The 22,881-nt window shown below is 42.0% G+C and overlaps 1 protein-coding gene across 6 annotated transcripts; it reads left to right on the top strand.

Annotated features, from left to right (window-relative positions):
• The first annotated feature begins 1,172 nt into the window (after positions 1-1,172).
• Positions 1,173-22,745, top strand: rtn1a (reticulon 1a). 6 transcript variants are annotated; one of them, XM_061063707.1, is made up of 10 exons: positions 1,173-1,306; positions 1,346-1,643; positions 10,931-11,650; positions 12,155-12,841; positions 20,091-20,298; positions 20,384-20,522; positions 20,739-20,808; positions 21,142-21,188; positions 21,281-21,339; positions 21,889-22,745. In XM_061063707.1, exons 2-10 carry the CDS (start codon positions 1,421-1,423, stop codon positions 21,929-21,931), a joined length of 2,196 nt encoding a protein of 731 aa, XP_060919690.1. In that variant the 5' UTR covers positions 1,173-1,306; positions 1,346-1,420; the 3' UTR covers positions 21,932-22,745. The 6 variants fall into 6 exon arrangements, with proteins under 6 accessions (XP_060919690.1, XP_060919688.1, XP_060919691.1 ...); XM_061063705.1 differs by having other exon boundaries at positions 1,175-1,306; positions 1,343-1,643; XM_061063708.1 differs by having other exon boundaries at positions 1,175-1,306; positions 1,340-1,643.
• Positions 22,746-22,881: the final 136 nt, after the last annotated feature.

Below are 22,881 nucleotides of genomic sequence, written 5' to 3'. Positions count from 1 at the left end.
GAGGCATCAAGCACCAAATAACATCTGAATCAGGGGTCGAACCAACGACCACTAAGGACTGTGGCCTGGCCTCTCGTCAAAGGGCACCTGCTCTGCCAACTTAGCTACACCGCTGACCCAAAACAATGCTGATTTATTTGTTGGAAGCAGTAGCATTAAAACCGGCTCTTAAAACCATTTACCATGTAAATTGAAAGAGAATTCCATACTCACCAGCTCTTTGACCACCTCCTCATCGCCGCGGTGCTTTTGTTTCTCGCTCTGTATCATAGCTTTCATGTCATGAAATGTGCCCTAATGATGCACACATCACGCCTTAAACAGTGTACAGACAGCACGGGGAAAAGATACCTGAGGTAAGTAAGCAAACAAACCAAAGTTTTCCACACATTTCTGCCAACTTAGCTGGCCTTGAAAGTTATGGCACGGGCAAGCTAACGTTAGGTACAGATATTTGGATTTTGTCAGTAATTGACGGAAGGTAATATATCCGATATATACGATTCAATCTACCACGGCAGATAAATTAACGTTATTCTTTACAAGCAAATTAAATAATACCGGCGGACCTGTTGAGCTCAAACACACTCTGAAGCCCATCTGAGTTCAGCAATGTTTGGCATCTGTCTGTGTCCGGACCAGCGTCTGGTTGCTAAGGAGCCATGTTGAAACTTTTGCAGTACTGCTCATACTTAGAGATACCACACGAGGGCGCCACACTACAATTTCATATTTCACAAAACCACAAAACGCACACTTTTTTGCATTAATGTGCCTAGTACGCCTTAGTAAAAAAAAAAAAAAAAACACCCTTGCAATGGTGTCTTCTTTTTAACATTTCCGTGTCAATTATTGACATGTAGGTTAAAAATCGCTATAATGAGTAGCGTATGCCTCCCGTATGCACATCTGAGCCACGCAATTTCCCTGACTTATCAGTATGTTAAGTCACACCTGCCTGTGTAACCTCACCAGGCACGATTCCCCTCACATTCGCCCCGGTAATGTCAAAATACTTCGACTAGCTTTATTTGTATGCCGAAAATGCCGTTCATATAAGAATCTGCCCCAAATAAAAAAAGTGCCAACCCTGATCCTAGCGGACACCATGACGTCACCGTTGGAGCAGTGAACTAAAACAATCAACCTCACTCCTCTCCTCCTGCTCCCCGACCGACCGACAGACTGCACCCGCCTCATCTGTGGCGTCCACAAACCCTAGACTCAGAAGAAGCCAGTAAAGAAGCTGCATTGTTTGTGTCAATTTCAGTAAACCGCTCATTTTCAGTTAAAACCCCGGTGCACGGTAGAGAAGAAGAAGAAGAAGAAGAAGAAGCAGAAGCAGAAGAAGAAGAAGAAGAAGAAGAAGAAGAAGGAGTCTGGTAGCCGTTAAATCGGTCCGATAACTGAAAAAAAAAGCATGTCTGCTAAGCCCGGTGAGGAGCTAGGCTCAGAGGGGAGGTGGTTTGGGGATGACTATGAAAGGAATGGCCTGTTTGAGAACACACCGACTCGGTTCGACGAGCTACGTGAAGAATTTAAGCCGAGAAGCGACGAGGTGGCGGGCGACCTGGATCAACAATTTCATCCTTTCCAGGACGACGGGAAAAGGCCTCCAGTTGCTATGGAAACTGCATCTACAGGTACTGAAGTGGACACTTATCACACTTTAATCTAGATATTTGACAAATCGTTGTGTTCCAGTCACGCTTGGTTTCATTTTGGTGTTTTGTTTTTTTATCAGCAATACCAACGTCGCCGTTCAGGTGTAAACACAGCGACAGAGTCACAGCCGGGTCGAATTAGCGACAGACGATGTGTCCATTTGTCTGTCTGTCTTTTAAAACTTCTTATCAGAGAAAGAAAGAAAATAGCTTGCTAACTTTTATGGGATGATAGTAGCCTAAATCAGCTGTCAAAACAGTGATGCTAAAGGGAACTGAATTGCTGAAAGCTTTTGTCTATGATGGCTAGGAAACATAAATTATGACACATTGTTTTCTGCTGTATTCTTAGGCGGACTCATATTATTAATAAAGTGTAAAAGGAACCTTCATATGGGATGATACAAGCATTTAGCAAACAGCCTGTTGATCTTTTAATGGTTTATGAACTTTCATATGTAAAACAGTTGCACTGTACCAGCTCCTTGTACTGTGCAGGTCTATCTTTGTTATACTGTTTGCACTCTTGATATGAAAGGCCACAGAGGGATTATAAATACATACAGGCCGAAGCCTCCTCACTTTCATAAACATATGACTGGCTAAAAAAGTAAATATATGTCACTGTTTATCTGCACCTCAAGAAAAAAATAATACTCTGATGTCTGTATGATAGAGGATTTCTGATCATCTTATTTTGGTATTGTTGATGATATAGTTATGTTACTGGATGCTACAGGCAGTGTTTTTGTGGGAACGTCATGCAGACCTCAGTCACTCTCTTCAGCAAAGCTCGCTCTTGCTGCTATTTTTAAATCCTGAAGGAACAGGGTTTACTATTCGCTTGGTGAGCAAAACTAGAACCCAGCACTTTCATTGAAGAATTCACTGAAAAATTCATGAGAGGATGGTTAAAAAAAAGGAAAAAAAAGTAAGAAATGTCACCCAGTTTCCACTCTTTGCTGCTCAGGCTTTTCATGTCATTTTTTTTGTATCTTGAAGTAAGAAATTCTTTTTTTTTTTTTTTTTAATGCATTTGGATTTTAATCCTTTGAGGCACATACTTTGGCACAAAAGTCAAACTTAAATATCCAACCTAAAAGGATTGCTATGTTTAAATGGGTTGTTCAATATTTATATATTCTTTGGAGCTGCAAAATTATCCTCCGTAAGCAGACAGTGTCAAATATATGGGAACGAGCAAGTCAATATTTGGCTTCAATTTATACAAAAACTGACAAAGCACATGTTCTACTTCTAAAATAGTGCGCCAGACTAGCTAACACTTACGTCACACGAGACACACACACACACACACACACACACACACACACACACACACACACACACACACACTGTGTTTTGATTTGTAAAAGAGGAAGGAATGACTATCTCTTATTGTTGTGACTACTGCCATGCTATGTCCACACCAGTGAGGTAATCCACTGTGTCCCTTATCTTCTTGGTTGGAGCAGTGCAGATCTCATCATATCTAGCTGAGCAGAGTGGACATTTTCCTCTCGACCAGACGTGTTATAGTCCGTTTGGATCTTTGTCAAGTACATACGCTCCAGTCCCCTCCTTGTCTTCTGCTTCACTGGTGGGGAATCACACAATAACATTTGAAGTTTTTCAATGATTATTTTTGATGTTACTGAGGCCTCGAAAAAGATTTAGCCTTCAAAGTGTAAGAGCTGGGAAAAAGTATCCCTTCGAGATGTCTAGAATTGCCTCGCCAGGTAATCGATCCATGTCTGTCTTAAATCTTGTTCACAACAGTGATCTACCCACAAAATTGATAATGCTGATATCAGCTGTGTTAAATTACCACAGGCCTTAGATCACAGACTGTACAGTACAGTGCAATCTCTTTATCTTCAAAAGTTTCACATCCTGTCATGGTTTAAAGAGGCATGAGAAAGAAGTTTGCGGAAGATATTGCTGCATCATGACCAGGTCTGACAGTGCTGCAAAAAAATCCCACAGTCATGTTTGTTTTAGAGCATGGTGTGTCTAATATCCTGGTTTTCTGTCATGCATAGAAAAAACAACTTAGTGCATATGGTAGACAAACAGGGACACCTGATAATGGCATCCTTCTAACATGTTTACAACTCCTAATAGTGCATTATAATGGTCACTTTATCATGTCCTTTACAGGTGGATTAGACAGGAGCGTTTCTCATCGGTGACAAGGATGAGACAGCATATGTCTGATTGGGTCTCTCACTATCTTTCAGATAGAAAAAGCACTTAGTGGATTGCACTGGACTGCATAAGCCACTACAGTGCATTTCTGCGTTTAGCTGGTGAGAGCTCTGCTCCTCTTCCCAGGGGGGGCAGAGCAGTGCTCCGTCTTTTCAGAGTAGATGATAAAGATGCAAGATAATACAGTGGTGGAGTGGGGGGGGGGGGGGGGGGGGGGGGGGGGGCTTAATGGCAAAAGAGACGAGAGGGCCGACAGTTCAAATAGCCCTGACTGTCAGGGTAAAACATTTGAAATATTAAGTACTGTCCTTCACAGACTTGAATCCAGATTCTTCAAGATGTCTGTGGTCTGCTGTTTGCTTGTGGTTGTCAAGCACCTTTATATCATTAAAAAAGACTTAAGGTTTGTAATATATGTGCTCTCTAAAATGATTTGGCCTAAATGCTCATCCTGCCAGATTTCCAACCTAATTCATCCATCAATTAGCTAATGCTGAGGTATAAAAATACAGAAGTGTGACAGGCTGGGCTGCACTGCAGGGAACAATAACAAAACATTACCTCCATTATGTCAATTAATCATATTTCCTCATGTCTTTTGATCCCATGTGTTTACCCTGAAAACAATTAAAAGCCAGCATGTGAAATATGATGCTTTGATCCTGCCTCGGTCTATCTCCGTTGCCTGTCGGCATCAAGTAATCCCTCAGCAGAGTACTGCAAAAACTGCTCATGGGATTACAGCCACTATCAGCAGACACTTACTAACAGAGTAGTCCATCTCATTTTTTGTATGTGTAGGTTAATGTAGCCCACGTCTTCCCACCTGCATCAGTTCTCCGTAACCCCAAATAGTGTCTATACTATGAAAGTGAGATGCCAAATCAAAGTCACACTGAATTGACAGCTTTGGCCCAAAGCAGACAGCTCGCAGACACTAAGTCTGGATCCTCCCACATCATCTCCATTCATCTATAAAGCTCTATCCAGGCAAGAGAAATACGATCAATACAGTGGAAGACAGGTACTGTACATGCTACTGCTTCAGAATCCAAATGGGGGCAGTTAGCTTTTATTTATACAGGCCCTACATTGATTTATCTTTGACAAAGGCTGCTGGAACATTTGTCCTGCGTGGCCTTCAGTGTTTTATTTATTTAAAGAATGGTGGCGGGTACACTAAGGTTCTTACAGTAATTGTACGTCCTCTGTGTATTGGATCAATGCAGCACAGAGCAGCTGAATCCTTCAGCACATCTGTTCCCCTATTGACCTCTACTAGCAGTTGGGTTGTACCTCTGCTCTAAGTATATACTCTACGTAGAATAGAAGAGAAAAATAAGTAAACACATAAAAGCAATAGAAGAGCTTTGTTGTGTGTATGCTGCACTTGAATATAATGATGTACATATCTTACATTCTTTGCATATGATAGACTGCCTTTGTGAGCTGGATTTTCTTCTTTACCATTAAAGTGGGATAGTTTGAGGCAGGTATCCATGTATTTGTTCAGCTAAGAATAATGTATTAATACATAATGGAAATAAACATTGCAAGTCTTTGAAGGCCGGAGAACATTGAGAGTTAGAATGCCATCTAAGTTCACTGTGAAATATAAGCAAGGGACATATAGGAATCAAATACTCTTATACTGCCCTCAAACCTGTGGATCATATTGGAAATCACGTCTGTGGGCCAAATGAATAACAGGCAAATACTTAAGTTCTTCAAGGAATTAGTTTTTACTGTAAGCACCAAGTAGATTATATAGAATGTTAATTTCTTGTATTTTGATATATTCATACCTGGGTGAAAATGCTGTTATATTGTTATAAAGTCATAATTGTATGTCATTTTATTTGTGTTTGTTTCAATATCAAAATTAGCTTTGATAGTTTTTGAAATGACACTTGTGTTCAGGAGTAGGCATCGGCATATAGCGCAAACATAGTCTAGTTAAAGTATGTGAGTTAGTTTAATCTTCAAACATTTTGCACACTCCTACAGTGGATTGCAAGACAGGGGTGTTTATCAGTAACACAATAATTGATACACACTAATTTTTCATGGCCATGTGAGGTTATCTCCCAGCTTTTCCCTTGATATGTAACTGGCTAATTGAAATGTTACATAATGAAAAGTGTCATAGATGATTTTATATGTTTCTTCTTTACCTAACATTTAACAAAGCTACAGCATATTATTTAATGTCAACAACACAGATAGCTCTGAAAGAATAGCACATTAAGTGTCTCATTGGGTTGTTTTCCACAAGGTCATGAATGAAAGAGAACTCCTGAAAGTTAACACGGCAGTTCAAAGGGTCACTGATGGAGTAATAGAATCCTAACGGAGCAGTAGATTAGCAGATGGTTAAGAGACAAACTGAATTGCTGCTGGGATTAAAGGAGGGGTGTACTTAAAGGGCCAACACTGACTAAGATTGTTATTTGAAAGTGTTGTCTTGAAATGGTTATGTTTCTACAGTTTGTGTGTGTTTTCAAAACTGATGAAAATTTTCTTTTGCATGAATATGAAAACTGAGTGAAGTCAAAGTACACATTTATAATTTACTGAATAGTTTTATTATCAAACAAAAAAAGGACTGATTTTGCAGTAACTGGACAGCCTGACTCATCATACATATGATAGAATAATATGAATATGGATGTATTTATTTATAGATGTAGATTTTACTGTTCTAGCAGTGGGGTTTAAGCTAATTCAACTACATTTTGCCGTCCTGAAATATTGAAAATGGAAATTTGGAATATTGCTCAACCTGCAGCCACCACATCCTGAACCCAGAGAAATGGAAGAAACTGGATCGATAGATGTAGTGTAGCTTAACACACAGGACTGAGCTTGTAATCTTTGTCTTCATTTTTTAAAATGTAATTTGTAATTGTATAATTATAGGTTTTAATAGACCATTATGGATTCAGATCACTATTTGGTACCCAGCCAAATCTATCTGGAAAAAAAGAAACAAGTAAAAAAAACTCCCTGTGACCATGGAAACAACCCAAAGAACCAGGGAGGAGTTTTGAGGTGTAAAATCAGGACTAAACCCTTAAGCAGTCCTTTTCAAGGCACTGTTCTAGCGTTACAGATGGTAAATCTGAACAAATAAACAAAACAAAAATGTGTGTTTTTCTAAGTACTGGCATTTTGTTTCTCTGCACATTTAAATCTAGAACAAGGTATTAGAATGTTTTTACTGTATTTAACTTCTTACCTGAACAAGCTTTCAGTCATCTCAGACTCCTGCTTCCTCACTGACTGTTCACATGTCTCGGTTAATCAAAGTGAGCCAGACAGGATTTCTCTATCTTCTCACGGAGGTTTTCTCCTCCTCCCCTTTACAGGGACAGAAGCAATCTTTCTCTTTTTTGCTGGATTCATTCATTTGGGCTCAATTTGAACCCTAGGATCTTTACAGTCTTCTCGGCCTCCTTTATTTGTTTCACAACGGATACCCACATCTTTTGAAGTTTCTTCTGCAGCTTCTGAGCTTGAACCCTCTCAAGTATAAGATCAGTCTCCAGCGGCTCTGCCTTTGACTCAAACTCTATTTTGGCGATGATAAAGGGACATTTATCTTCAGCCATTGCCAGCATATGACATGGACCTCAAACTTTATGGCCTCCATTTCATTCTGAATGAAATGGCTTACTCTTTTATGGATATACTTGAAGGTCCTTGGTGTTGAAGTCTGCTTCTTAGTCAGTCTGAGCTTTATGTTGTCTTTAGCCGAGGGGCTGAAAGAGACAAAGATACCTATGAACAAAATGTGAATAAAAACATAACAAATTTGGAAAATTGTTTGGAAAGATGGAAGCCTACAAACAAAACCAGTGCAGATTCCTGCAAGTTCCCGTTTCTATGTCAAATGCACAATGATGTCCATGACAAGGTAAAAGTAACTTATTTTGAGTGTATTGCTGTTGCAAAAATATAAATATAGTCTAAGCATAGCTGTGTTTCTTCAAGGAAAATCATCAAACTTTCACAGACAAACAAGTAACAGTGTTATCCAGTCTTACCACTGAGTGGACTGAAGAGGGACAAACAAGACATTTTAAGCTCAACACATTAATAACACTGAGACGATTCCAAGTTTTAATTTCTGATTTAATTGAATTTAACAGTTTTTGCTTTACATATTTTAATTGTTCTTACTTATTATCCTATTTTCATTATACTTTATTGTCTTTCAACTGCACTTCCTGTTTTATTCTTGCAGTTCTCTTGTTTTGTTTTATCTGTATCTTGTACCTCGGCACCATTGAAAATGAGGGTTCTCCCTCAATGTGTTTTCCGAGGATTTAAATAAAATAAATGATGATGATGATGAGGTCTTTACCTATTGAAACATTTTTAAGGTCACTAGATTTTTTTTTAGACAGGAATACTAATTCAAAATCAGGGTACTTCCTCGGGAAATGCTGACAGTTTTTTTGCACTGTCATGAATTACTGGGGACATTGACTAAATGAAAGGTTTATGATGGAATACTTCTTCTCTTGGGCTAAAAAACATCTTCATATGAATGCACTGTGTCTTAATTATATTGTTTTATTTGTATCTTATAACAGCAGTTATTGAATAAAAAAATAGTGTTTATTGATTCCAGATTTGGAAAACTCAGCTGATGATTGACTCCCACTAAATAATTCAAGTTTGAAGCCAATGGGACTCCTAGCACTTTCTTTGATGGATATTTTTGTACATCCTTGGTTAAGTGTTTTCAAGGCAGTAAACCCTGTTTGCACAAAGTCCCAAACGCAGCTCAGTAAACCCCTAATTTCTATGTGGTAATAAATTCATTTTGCACAGCGGGCTCTTTGATATTGTCTGTGTTCACATATTTTTGTCCGCAGCCTGATAATTAGGAGCCCATGCCTTGGCGTAGCACAGATTGTCAGAGTGCATTAGCTTCCGAGCTGCACACAAAACAACAAAAGGACTGCCCCTTCACAGCACATCTTCCAGGACTTATTTATTTAACTGCACCAGCCTTTCAGTGACATGATTATGTTGTGTGGCTACACTGTGAGCTGAGAATTCCTCTGTTGTCATGTCCAATCCCATCTGGCTGTGGCAAAGCATTTGTTTCAGCCTCATGGGGTTTTCCCAGTGTCTGGCTGCTACGCCATATCAGCAGACTCAAAATGCCCTCAATATCAACACACCAACTCTGTCAAATTCCTGCTCAGAGTGGCCACACTGTATTGTTGCAGATGTCTTATGCAACTGCTGGAGTTTATCTGAGTTGTTACGTAGAACTGGTTGATAAAGAGGGAAGGGGAGTGTTGCCTACTGTCAACAGGATTACTGGCAGTTCAAAGCCTCAGAGATCACCTCTCCTCACAGTTTGTAGTGGCCCCAAGTGCCTCCCACATCTGCACAGTAGGCATTTGTACAGTGAGTGTAAGATTAGGATGGTGTTGCTAGGGTGATGGCTGTTGGGACCTATACGATGGTAGTACACTAAGAGGATTATACATGGGTTCTCTTTAACAGTACACCAAGGGCATTCATACTGTATTACTGAGCTGAACTTGGCTCAACAGCTGTGCCCATCTACGTGGCATACTTAGATCCATAGGCAGCTCTGATGTTGCACCACAAGACATCTGAGTCTATTAAATGCTAAATAAACCAGAGCTTTAGAACGTCACGGCTCGCTTAGTTTTTTCTCCATGTCAGGTCCCCCCTCCCCCTGTGTTCCAGTATGGGTGTGTAGTATTATACCATTGTGCTGAGCTATGATGTATTGTTAATGACTGGTGTAGCAGAAATAGGAGGGACAGCAGAAGGGAAGGGTGGTGGGGCTTTGGAGGAAGTGAAAGGAGGGACAGGACGTCCTGACCTGTTGGCTCTTCTGTCTGTCAATCTGCATCCTCCAGAGCTGACCCTAAGGCTGCTATTTTAAACCTTCCCCCTTCATCCAGCCCAGCAGCTGGACCTAGGCTATTTATAGCACCACCGCTGCCCTGGGAGAAGCAGGGCTGAAGAGCAGGAGGAGCTCAGTTTGTGAAAGTACACATCTGACTTGTATACAACATGACAAAAATATTAGCACGAGATATGTGGGACTTGATAGTCTACGGGGACTGTGTTTATGAATGTTTATCTGTGTATGAACACAAGGCAATGTTGTTGGCTTCGGCCCAAGAATTAGATGAGAGTTTTGACATAAAGTCAACAAATTTGAATTCTTGACTTGACCTTGACCACTGACCAGAGAATTCAAAATAACATCCCTATCAATTCTGTGTCTTCCTGTTTTGCAAGTCATCAGTAATAGGAGCACCCTAACATTTCCCAGCAGCACTGTAACAAATTATTCAGTAAGACGCTGAGTGTTATTTTACAGCATAGCAGAACAAGTTACAGCCATCACCAACACTGTGCAGAACCCTTAGTTGTAGTTGAAAACACCATTTACACTACATATGCGTAACTGATACTATATACGGATACTATATTATTTCAGTTTTGCGTGCGTCAAATATGAAGATGCTGTGCATGTGCATGAAATATTCATTTTGTACATGTATCATTAAACAGTTTTTGTCAACCTAGCCAAGCTCAGGCTATTTAAACTTGTGCTATGCTAGCTTGCAAATACAGTGTGTTGCTAACATCTTATATGTGTTGTTTTCATGACAATATGTCAGAGGGGAGATGAAGGAATAGGGATTACAGAGCAGAGTTTCAGACATGATTCAGAACAGACTCTTGTTGTGGCACTGTGGTTTTTTGGGTCCTCAACAATCCCCCTTTGTCCCATGCGGGTACAAGTACCCTCTGTTACTGCTGCCTCACTGATCTTCACAGCCGAGCACCCAGCCTGACTGTGGTGCTCTCACAGTGCCACAGCCCCTCTCTCTGGTAGCTGAAGTGTAGCCTTGTTTTACTGGATGTTTTCATTAATCATCAGCACATTTGATAGTGTGACACAGACACGACTGTCAGTCTTCCTTATAAGTTTCACTTTGCAAGTGTAACATAATTGAGTAACAGTTCTCTCTTTCTGTCTCCTTCTGTAGATGACCCCATATCTGGCCTGTTTAGGAAGCCCATGAATGATGATGGTGATGTCTACACTTCCCTGCTCTCAAATCAAAGCTTCACATCTGGTCAAGAAAGCTCTTACTTGTCTGGCGACCTGAAGCCCTCCTCTGGCTCCTCTGGCCTGGATAACTTCTCCAGCAACACCTACAGCTTCAGCTCCAGCACCAAGATGACCTCTGACCTAGCTGATGACATGCCAAAATCTCTTTTGGGCTCAGATAAGACAGAATCATACAACTATATGGATATCAGCCATGGGGACGAGCACCATGACCAGAGCCGTGGGGCTCTGCACAGCCTGATAGACACAGGATCATCTGGTCGTGACTCACTGGGAAGCTACATCGATAAAGACCCCGGAAGAGATGAGGAGGAGGAAGAGGAGGAAAACCTGGGTCCAGCTCTGGGCTCACATTCTTTCCCCTATGTGGAGGAGCCCTCTGATGAAGAGCTATCAGACTACCGCTCCTACAGAAACCTTGGTGGCACCCCGCAGACAGCCAGCCCAGTGAAGATCACCCTGACCGAATCCAAGCCTCCAACCACAAAGACAGAGCCGCAGAAAAATCCATCTCCAGTCAATGTGTCTGAGCGTGAAAACATCCTCAGTGTGGGCCAGCAAGGGGTTCCCACAGTGACGCTATCAGAGCCAGAGGACGAAAGCCCCGCTTCCACTCCAAATGCTTCTCCTACACGTATGCACAGCACACACACTTTATTATGCGACTTGACAACTTCACACATGTTAACTCAGCTACACAGTCCATACCAGGATACAGTTCAAACTGGCAGCATTATTAAATAACTTTGTGATAAATGTCAATAATGATAAATTAAAAAAATTAGTGATGTTATTTTTACCATATTGCACTGCTCTACCTTAAATGAGGTTATGTAGCATAACAAAAGCAAAATAATAAATGAGTCAGCAAACTGCCTGAGAAAGCTGTATAACAAGTACTCTAATCTTTGTAAATGTTAGCTATTACTAATCACTATAAACTTTAGCACATTCACACAGGAGATCCTTGAGCAGATTAAATAGAGAAAGATGTGTTTTATTGTTTCTTTATTTATTTATTTCCTAAACCTAAAGTTTTAGGTTAGCCATAAGTTGCATGTGCAGATAAATATGTCTGAATTTACTGTGCGAATGAGGATTATAATGTCTACTTTTCTCTGCATCTTTTTCTGAGCAGAAAAAGAGTTCTCTTCCAGTGACATGTTCAAGGTGGACGAAGTAAAGCCTGCAGCTTCCAAATGCACTCCCAGCACAAAGGCCGGCAGCAGGGAGCATGATGGCAGCAGCGCTGAGTCTGGAGACTCAGAGATCGAGTTGGTTTCAGAGGAGCCTGCTAAGACCAGCAGCAACCCATTTGCCCAGCCGCCTAAAAGCAAAGGCACTTCCATCCAGCCTAACAACCCCTTTGACAATCCCCCAGTTGCCAAGGGTGGTTTCGGCCTGGCTGGGAACCACGCTCCACCCACAGCCTACAGCATTCTGAGGGAGGAGAGAGAGGCAGAGCTTGACAGTGATCTCTTCATTGAGTCTGCATCTGAAGAGAGTCCAAAGAGGGAGCAGGGCTTCGTCGGCCCCAAACAGGGAGTCAGCCCTCCCTCTCCCCTAGTTCCGGGTGCTGTTCCTCCCCGCAGCCATGCTGAGGCTATGCCAGCCGAGCCCCTGATCCCAGAAAAGTTCAAGACCCCAGTTAAGACAGAGGAGGATCGCAACAGCAAGCCCAGGCCTCCAACTGCGGCCGTGCCCCCAGAAGTGCGATTGGAAAGACCCCAACAGGACGACATGCACAAACACACCACTGAGGGCAAAGGAGACCTTGGGAAAGTTGCTGCCTCAATCTTACTTGAAGGCTTTGACAAGCAAAAAGGTCAGTCATTTTCTCTTGGCGTGTTCTGTGGGAAATACACACTGCTACTGCCTCTCTGTGAAAGTCATAGGATTTTACAAACATGTCTACAATTTTCATTGTTGCAGTCGTTTCATCTTGGTTACTAAGCTTCTATCTTCAGTACTGGCTCTCCAGATACAGTGGTGTCAACTTGAACAGGTAGTGTTGTATGCTGATGTGTTTATTGAATGCCCAAATGAAAGTTTACGATATGTAGGTAAAAAAATGTTTTTAAACCAACTGGCAGCATATTTCTAATGAAATCATCAAAGCAGTACTTGTGTTTGTAAACTTTGTGGTAGCTACCTGCATGGTGTGCTTTGACTTTGTTTTGTTTACAAACTGAAGAGGATTGCAGCGAGGGGAGGGATGTTCCTTTGCTGAGTGTGAGTCTGGGAAGGGTGGGAAGTGCTTGCGTTGTGCTTTCTTGAGGTCTGCTTCCCCCTGGTGGAACTTATGAGAACAAAAGCAGAGTGAGGATCTATGGATTCAAAATAATTGTGTAATATGAAGCCACTGAAACTCAACAGCTACAATGTCTAAACAGGGAAAATGTGTCTGCTTTGAGTGGAAATCATCAAATAATATTGAAATATTACAGATGTGTAGTATAAGAAACTGTCAGTATCCTTGCAGCATCTGTCTTTTGCATCGTTATTTAGCGTCCTTTGATTAGATAAGTAAACATAGTAGTCTCAGTCAGCAGGACTTAATACTGTCTAAGCTGCGCATTTAATGCTGGCAAGGGTATTTTGACTTCTAATGGCTGTTCTCTCTGTCCTTGTAAACATTGGGTTTACATAATCCTATGATGTCAAAACTGGGGCACACTCCTACTCAGGAGCTTTGAAAGGCTTCCTCTTGAATTTTGCATAGTTACAGAGCCAGAAAAGGCACATATAAAAGAGACCTTTGCTTGGTTGTCTGAATCGCTTATTTTATGTTTCACCCTGGTGTAACAGGATGTGATGATTGACTCTGGTAAATAGTTATACTTTTGAAATGTGTATATGGCGCAGATATGATGACAAAGCAGATAAAAGAGGATTCCTTGTTTTGTTTACTCAAATTGGAAGAAGGTTCTGGAATTATAGAAAGCAGGTCACGTGTTTCTGTTTCCCCACCACTAGAGGGAGCAGTGCATCTTTGTCATTGCTGCTCTGATTAGACCAGAAGATATCATTATCATCAGTCCATGCACTTCCATACCAGTTGCCATAGCAACAGTGATAGGGGAGTGTTTTCAGTCTGGTTCAAAGTAACCTGTTTTTGTCTTCCGCTTGGTAGGTTTTGGCTCTGAAGCCTGTCACGGCTGCAGCGAACAGAAGGTGTGAGGTGTGGCCGTCTGCAGGGGGGATGGGGGGGGGTCAGGGGGGTGAGACTATCGACTTTGAGGGGAATGAAAATGTTTTCTGCTGAGTGCTGACACCACAGTGACGCTGCTGTTTCTCTCTTAGGCATCCTAATTTGCTCTTTCAGTTTCTTCCCAGCTCTCTTTGCATCACAGATATATTCTAGAGGAAATCCTAAGGCAGAGACAAATCCTGAAGGCACTAAACAAGGAGCATTATGCTGTAATACCCAGTGTCTCTGGCTATGAATTATTTAAGAACAAGCACTTTGCTTTTCAATTATCCGTGAGTCATAGTAAAAATAGTTATTTGAATCTCAGACTACAGCTTTAAATATTATACTGTGAAAATAAAGAACAACAGACATGGATGTTTGCCACCTCTCTCCTCAGCAGCATGGTCTCAAATCTCGCCATTATTAGCATTACTACACCCTGTAAGGTGTACAACAAAGCATCAGACAATTTGAATCAATTCTGTTTCTTTTATGTTAAACAGAAGAACAAAACATTGCATAATTGTAGCTTGTATTGATAATTTCACCAATGACAAAAAAAAAACAATAAGCTAAAAGGGAAACGTAAGAGTTGTACTTGAAGATGTATGACAATGCTTTTTGTCACTTAAAAGCGAATGTGGGGCCCTCCCACAGTTTGTTACCCCACTATTACCTTTGTGGTCTGAACGTCTGGGAATTTTGTTGTGAAAGCTAGTCTTTCTACCCTTTACAAAAAAAACAAAAGCTTCCAACAATCCCCATCCACCATCTCACCCCCTTAGGCTTTTAATCATTGCATGGATGGTTTGCTGCAGCAGCAACTGTGGTATGGTGTTTACAATTTGACCCCCCTCCCCCTCTCCCAGCACACGCACACACGCAGACATACACATACGCACTTTCCCCGCTCGTTGTGTTCTAGCCAGTTCTGCTCCACAGCATCAGTCTGTGTGCTCCGCAAGCCGGCAGCACCTTGGAAACCTTTTTCCTCCCTCCCTCCCTTCCTCCCTGTCTGTCATCTCCGCATCCTTTTCGACCATTCATGCCTTTCTGGAATGAGTGAGTGAGTCAGTGCGACCACAGAGGGAGACAAAGAAGAAAAAGGAGACCATAAAGAGAAAGAAAGAGAACAGGGACGCAACAGATCACCAGCATGCAGGCCACTGCAGACGTGACCAAGAAGGAAAGCTCCTGGAGCAGCTGGAAGGGCCAGGGTACTGATGTGTTTACTGTGATTTACTCGTCACTGTGTCTGTGCTTTGTGGCTGTGAGAGATGGACTGTTCTCTCCGCATGTTGGAGAAATAGTGATGTCACTGAAGATGCGTATCCTTGAACTGTGTATGTGTGCAATGCATGTGTATTTTCATCATCTTTCTTTCTGTTTGGGGGAATCGAACAATGCTGTTTGCCTGTGCTTTTCACATGGACACGCCCTGATGTCAGACGCTTTCTACTGCATGTGTCCAAAAAAACAAACAGAGGAGAGGGGGTGACAGACGCTGGTGGTTGTTTTGGAAAATAGGCTTATACACACAGTGTGCATGTTAATATGGATGCCAGTGCTGTGTTGTAGACTAAGGCGTGTCGTAGTTTTGCCCTCCCCATTTTCCAAATGTGTAGGGAGAATTTTTACATGGCGTATGCTCTGTTTTTGTATAGCAAGCTAGTCCAAGCATCTGGAAGACCCTGACAGACTGTCTCCATAGTAACCAGGGCACACCCATCCTGATTACATCAGCCCTATCTCATCGGCTGCCATGGCTCCTTGCAGAGACTGGGCCGGAGGAGAGCATCCCATGTCTTTCTGTTTCCATAGCATGGAGCGATAGCACAGCCGGTCAGGGAAGAAAATGGCATCCCTTCAACAACATGAGCTGTGCTTTATAACCTCTGATCTCTTAAGGATCGGCCCAGCCATAAAAATACAATGGAAGAGTCCACCTATTGTATGCTCACAGAGATTTTAACAGTCACTGATTATAAATGTGCAGCTCTGTAAAAAGTAACTGATGTCAGACCTCCATCTTCCATTTTTCGACTGAGTCATTATTGATTTAATGAGGCTAAAATGAATGTTGCTTACTGTTACATGATGCCAGCCAGATGGGATCTGTCCACAACATCAGGAACGCATCAAGTTAAGCTGATACAGCTAGAACAGCGAAAGATGAAATTGATCAGAGACATCTTTGCAGATAAATATTTGCTATCACCATAAAACCAAGAGCATTTTAATGCTTAGTCATTCCCATTGACTCAATGCCACCAAGCTCCTTAATCTATTACATACATTATTCAAAAACTGGGTCATTAAAACTAAGAAGAGTTCAGATGACACACAACAGCCAATAGCTTATTTTTATATATGCTTTGGGTCAAAACTTATTGCTACACTACTGTACACTTTTGGCTCCTAATCAAGGGAAATCTACATACTATAAGAAATGTGTCACAAGACCCTACAGTTAACATGATGGAGAAGAGAAACAGAACTAGTCTTATCAGATATATTAATTAGCTTATCTTATGTATTGTGAAAACTAGAAGGGCATACAAACTTGTGCACTTAGAAAAAAATCACAGTTTAATTTGCTGTGTTGTCAAATCATTATTTGTCAGTTTTTGACTATCAAACTGATAATGTTTAAAAAGAAAGGAGTTCAGGAGGTGTTTGGATGTTACAGATTATTCACTCACTTCCGAAGCATCAAATAAGTTAAATGGTGTAGAAAGGACTGAGAGGGGAGTCAGTGGTTGCATCATTGTTTGTGTTCCAAACTGAGACGTACAGTCCTGAGCAGAAGTCGCTTTGCCTGTTTCGGCTGATGGCTTGTTTTAGGCCACAAGGATGTCTTCAGTGATTTAATGAGGTCAGGCTAAACTAGTTTCACTACAGAAGAGGGAGAATCATATTATAGTCACACATGTTAATCACTTGCTCTGGTTTTTGCCTGGTATACGGGTTGAATATTAGAAGGAACAGTCATAAAAAAAACAATCCTGGGCATGGTGCAATTGTACTTCCTGTTGACAGATTCAACATCCTGTGTGTCTTTTGCACTCTCACTAAAGTTTTCAGGTTGTTCTGTTAGCTGGGCACCCCCATATTTTCAGCTTGCCTTAAAATAAGTATCAGTTTAAAGTTGCAATCATTTGTTAACTTTTGGCATATCTGTCATTTAATGCAAAAAAGATGCAACATACAAATGAGCAGTTTGTGTTTTCTCATCAGTTAGAAATCTGGCAATTTTTTTTATTTTCTTGAGAATTGAAAACTAACCGGCCTTGTGTAAAATCACCATTGTCCTTTTGTGCTCCACAATAAAGGGAGAGGCTGTCTTAATAAGTCGAGGAGTGGAGGAGACACATTATGTGTCGCCGATTCCCCAGATTCGGAGCAAATGAATATCTCTCTGTTCCCAAAGGAACACTCTTTCCCCTCCCTCCTTCCCTCTCTCGGCCCCTCCCTTCCTCCCTCGCTCCATCTCTCAGTGAGTGGTGGGGATAAAATGGAGCACGGTTACTATGGTAACTGCATCAGGCAGGTGCTCAGCAGATCCTTTCCTATGAAGCATTCTAATGGAACACAAAGTATGGATTTTCTACTGCCGTGCTGTGTTACTGTGGTTGTCACATCTTTAGCCATTGATGTAATATGATGCATTCTTTACACATTATTGCTTTTGGTTTTGATAGTGTCTTTTTTTAGTCGCTGCTAGGCAGTCTTTGTCACGTGTCAGCAGGGCTGTGCTTAAAAGCCTGAGCATAAAAGAGATCACATAGAGGGTATGTTTGAATCTGTGTGTGTGTGTGTGTTGGATTGCAATGTGATTCTTTGGCAACCGCACCCCATAGATGTCCCCCCTCCCTCCCTCCCTCGCTCCCTCCCTCCATCCCCCTGCGCAGGCAGATGCTGATTTGCTGGTGTGGCTGTGGCCCCTCCCCTCCTGTGCAGGGGGGACTCCCCCTTCAGTGCTCTCCTTTTGTCCGTGGATAAAGCAGCTTCCTCTTTCCCTGTTCAGCCATGGGAGCCGCAGGTCAGTACACGCTTCTACTGCACTAGCTTAAGCTTTTCAGTCTGCCTGAAACCTGTGCAGCACATCACAAGGCACGGCCGCTGCTGCCGGTCAACACCTGTCTGTAGCAGACCTGTCTGTTGTTGAAGTGTCTGTCACTGTAACAGCTGCTGTATGTGCTACAGTACCTGTTCCTGTGTGTGTGTGTGTGTGTGTGTACGTGTGTGTACGTGTGTGTGTTTGGTTGTGTGTGAGCATCTTCATTAAAATCAGCAGCTCCATGGACAGTTTGTCATTAGTGACAGTACAGATGGCTTCTGAGGGGAGTGGTGCATGTACAGCAGCTAGGTACATGGATTCTGTTCCCGTTGTTCAAAATGAATAGTATCTTTGATTTGACAGTTAGGTGGAAGAGCAGGCACATTGGTACTGTTATGTGTCCCTAAGTTATTGATAAGAAAAGTAAGGATTAAACGTGTTCTTTTTCATTTGGGCAGTGTGTGTGTGTGTGTGTGTGGGGGGGGGAGCAGAGATTCACTTATCACAATGACTGTTCTTTGGCCACCAAGGTTTAGCCTGCCTTTTTGGCATCCACAGATGTCTTTTAGTGGAGAGTAAAGATGGCCGTCATCACTATGCTGCTCACAGCTCCTCGGCTAAAATTAGAGCAGGCTGGCTGGCGGACAGCTTGGAGAAGAAGAGTAAAACACCCAAGAGACCACAGCCGCAATTCTCTATTCTTCACAGGCACAAAACTTTACGTTTATGTACCAGTTCTGCTTCCCGTACCATGTGATATGAAGGATTTTCCAGGTGCCAGTACCAACAGATGAACCCAATTTGCACTTTTAGACTTGGGGTCGTGGTTGGGGAGGCAGCCAGTTCAGCATAGGTGAAACAAGCAGCCGACAGTTCTCATGGAAACAAGCCCATGTTTCCAGCGGATACAGCCCACTGCCGGAGGAGGACCATGTCGGCCTCTGAAGCTGTAATGGTAGACTGGGCTAATCCTCAGTTATCACTCCTCTCTCATCTTTGCTAGTGGCTTTGAATTACAGGCCCCACCAACCGAAGAAGTGAGAAAGTGTAAGAATAGAAGGAAAATCATGCAGAAATGTACAAGCTCCTGCAGGCATGTGGGTCTTTTATTATTTCAATGATTTGTTCCCAAGAGCCATGGTGTTTCACTGCATTGAAGCATCGTCATCCTTCTTCTCTGACCACAGAGCTGCCCGTCTGGTCCAGGTCACATTGAACTGTTATCTACAAACTGCTGATAGTGCTACTAATCCTGCGACTGCCTGTAGGTCAATCATTAATTCTGTTCTGTGAGCTGCCAATGAGGGTATACCTACGATGTAATACAACTCCCTCTGTCTATTTGTACGGACAGTTGTGCATGTATGAGACCATGCCAGGTGACACTTCCGACAAGTCCACGTCAGATGTAAAACAGTTCTGACAGTCAACCGCAGACTGAGACACTTGTTCAACAAGTTAAGAGTCTGTTGGTATTGTCTGCAAAGGCCGTTCTACATTAAGGGGTAAAGAAACAGAACGTGGACACCTTCATGCTACTTGACAGCTCCACAGCTCACTGTAACCTAATGAAAAGCTAGGTTAGGAAGCTGGGTTAAAACAGAATCACGTGACAACCGGATCTCTCCCAGGACATTGAGTTGTGAACAGCTTCCAGATATTTGACCCAAATGTGTGGTATGTAGCGCGCAGACGCAGGGTTCACTTTGAAAAAGAATACGTACATGGACGCCAAGGCCTGCATGTCACAGAGTGAGGGGTCAGGTAATGCTGGTCATGAGTCCTAACCCTGTTTGTCCTTGTTCTGTCTTCCTCCCATAGCGATTGACCTGCTCTACTGGAGGAATGTGAAACAGTCAGGGGCTGTGTTCAGCGGCGTGCTACTGCTTCTCTTCTCCCTGACCCAGTTCAGCGTGGTCAGCGTAGGAGCCTACTTAGCCCTGGCAGCCCTCTCCGCCACCATCAGCTTCAGGATCTACAAGTCTGTGCTGCAGGCTGTGCAGAAGACCGATGAGGGGCATCCTTTCAAGTGAGTTAACTGGTGTATCGTTCAATTAGATCGTCTCATTTAAAGGTGACATTTACTTAACATAGCATCTTGTCTGTGTTACCAGATCTTACCTGGAGATGGAGATTGCTCTATCCCAGGACCAGATTAGTAAATATGCCGACAAAATCCTGCTGTACTCCAACACCTGTATGAAAGAGCTGCGCAGGCTGTTCCTTGTACAAGACTTGGTCGACTCCTTGAAGGTTTGTTTCTAACTTGATAGTTTATAGTCCAGCACTGTTAGCAAGGGGTGCAAATATCTTTCAGTTACTTCAAAGGTACAACCTAGGATTAGCTCTGCTATTTTGGGCAATCAGGAGGGCTTCTCGACATATGACATTCTGATAATGCACTTTTTTTATATCGTCAGACATGTAGGTTACAAGGATTAAAATATCTCCTGCCTGTATGTGTTTCAGTTTGCTGTTTTGATGTGGCTTCTGACCTATGTGGGCGCTCTCTTCAACGGCCTTACCCTGCTGATCCTAGGTAAAGTTGACTCAAAGCATTTCACCCTTTTGTGCATTAGTAGTTAAGTAGCTCAGCACAATCCATATAACAACGCTGTATTATCTCATATGGCATATGATATCCTCATGAGAAGCACAACGTGTCCTCATCCCTCCACTGTAACCAAATTAATTCATAGGTCATGTTCACTTGACTGTAGAACGTGTGCAGTATCTATTTACTTTTCCAGTTTACTTAAGATAAATGCTGGGGGCCTGCCGACACGCGTGTACCTGTTTGAGAATATTCCCACTGCACGGTAGGTCACAATAACTCTTAACACTGACTGTCACTCTCTCCATGCCTCCACAGCTGTGGTTTCCATGTTCACCATGCCTGTGGTCTATGAGAAGCATCAGGTAGGAATCTGACCTTCACAATAACTCAAGTCTAAACTGCGTTGTGAAATTCAGTCTTCAGTAACCTGTTGTCTTTACTTTGTTTTTTTCAGGCGCAGATTGATCAATATGTGGGGTTAATACGGACCCAAGTCAACTCCGTGGTGGGAAAGTGAGTGTTTGCCATTCATATATTTTGTTCGAAGTTCTAACTTGTATCTTCAAGTCTGAGGCAAACAATTTGAAAAGAGGAGCACTTCCTTGCTGCTCAGTGACTGATAAGACTGCATTTGTACTGGCAGGCTTCCAAAACACAGTTTAGCTGATCGAGTCTGTTTAAAATATACAAGTCTACAGTTTCTTAATTAGGAGCACAGTTTGGAGACTGGTTTGGCATAATTGGAAAATAGGCACACATTTTTGACAAGTGTCTTGTTTATAGTCAACAGCCCTGTGTTAAATCAGAAAAATAAAACATTTAATCTGTCTATAGGTGTCCAAAATATTTGTTGAAGCTAACATGCTTCCTTGCTTCTTTTTTTTTTTTTTTTCAGACTAGCCAGCGTCAGTTTTTCCAATTTTAGTCACTTTTGACTTGTTGGTTGTGTGGACTGCCATAAAAAGAAAGAGTAGAAACATAATAAATTAGAACAAGCACTCCTTAATCTAGAACAAATATCTGGTTGGGTATGTGGGATTAAAGTCTGTTTTCTCTGTACAGGATCCAAGCGAAGATCCCCGGGGCAAAGAGGAAGGAGGAGTAATGACTGCCTGTCTTTTGGTGAAGCGGACAGTCGAGTCCAGCTCAGAGTCAGGCAGCTCGTTTACTGTTGAAGAGCCTGGTCGTCATCTGTGGGGCGTAGTGCTATGTCATCTAGGTGTTCTCTAAAAGCATCCACTGGAGAAGCCGTCACCCTGTCTATAGCAGTCTAAACACTAACACACACTGTCACATGTTCATAATCCTGTTTCTAAGTAGACAAGACCTCAACTCAAAAAACAAAAGAAACAGACTTTTTTGTGTTGCTTATTATAAAGTGCATGAAGTCAAGCCTTGGGTAAATGATATTTGATATCTTTTTGTGCGGTTTTTAAATCATGCTACATTTTTGCTTTGCAGTGCTTACCACAAACTGTACAGTTTGGCACAAAAAAGCTAAATGCCCTCAGACGTGCTCTGCTGCCAATGTTAAGTACTGCTTCATGTTTCTGAGTAAGCAGACAGGGCTTCTCTCAGTATACGTCAATATATATAAATATCAAAAATGATTTCCTTTTGGTGTTTCCAAGCACAAATAATTTAACAATATCCGTCTTAGATGTGGTAATTGTAGGGGTTTTGCTTTTGTATAACCATAAGGAACAATACACACGCTCATGTTTTAGGTACTGTTGTACAACTACAATGAAGACAAGGAGTATCTGGTGATATTTAGCTTGTTTGAATAACTGTCCAACTTTGTACTATGTTCAACTATACTCTGTAGTTCTTTAGACCCTGGACTCTTTAACTATTTGCACTCTCACTATGTATTTAATTACAAGAATAAGAAAAAATAAATGTACCTTGATGTATAACATCTCCTCAGCTACTTTAATGGTGCCTTCACATTCACAAGACATCAGTGAAGAGTTAGTGTGTGACACTGTGGCTAAGTTTGAGGTGATAACACTTTGGATGGGAGACCTGGAATGATGAGCTATAAATACCAGC

This window comes from Labrus mixtus, chromosome 18 (genome assembly GCF_963584025.1).
Source record: "Labrus mixtus chromosome 18, fLabMix1.1, whole genome shotgun sequence".
NCBI classification, from domain to species: Eukaryota; Metazoa; Chordata; class Actinopteri; order Labriformes; family Labridae; genus Labrus; species Labrus mixtus.
The sequence above is the reverse complement of the archived record's forward strand: the minus strand, read 5'-3'. Positions and strand labels throughout refer to the sequence as shown.

Coding starts and splice junctions, on each gene's coding strand:
- rtn1a (XM_061063707.1), top strand. CDS start 1,421: ATGTCTGCTAAGCCCGGTGAGGAGCTAGGCTCAGAGGGGAGGTGGTTT. Junction 20,523..20,738: donor ACTTGGTCGACTCCTTGAAG/GTTTGTTTCTAA, acceptor TATGTGTTTCAG/TTTGCTGTTTTGATGTGGCT. Junction 21,189..21,280: donor TGGTCTATGAGAAGCATCAG/GTAGGAATCTGA, acceptor TGTTTTTTTCAG/GCGCAGATTGATCAATATGT.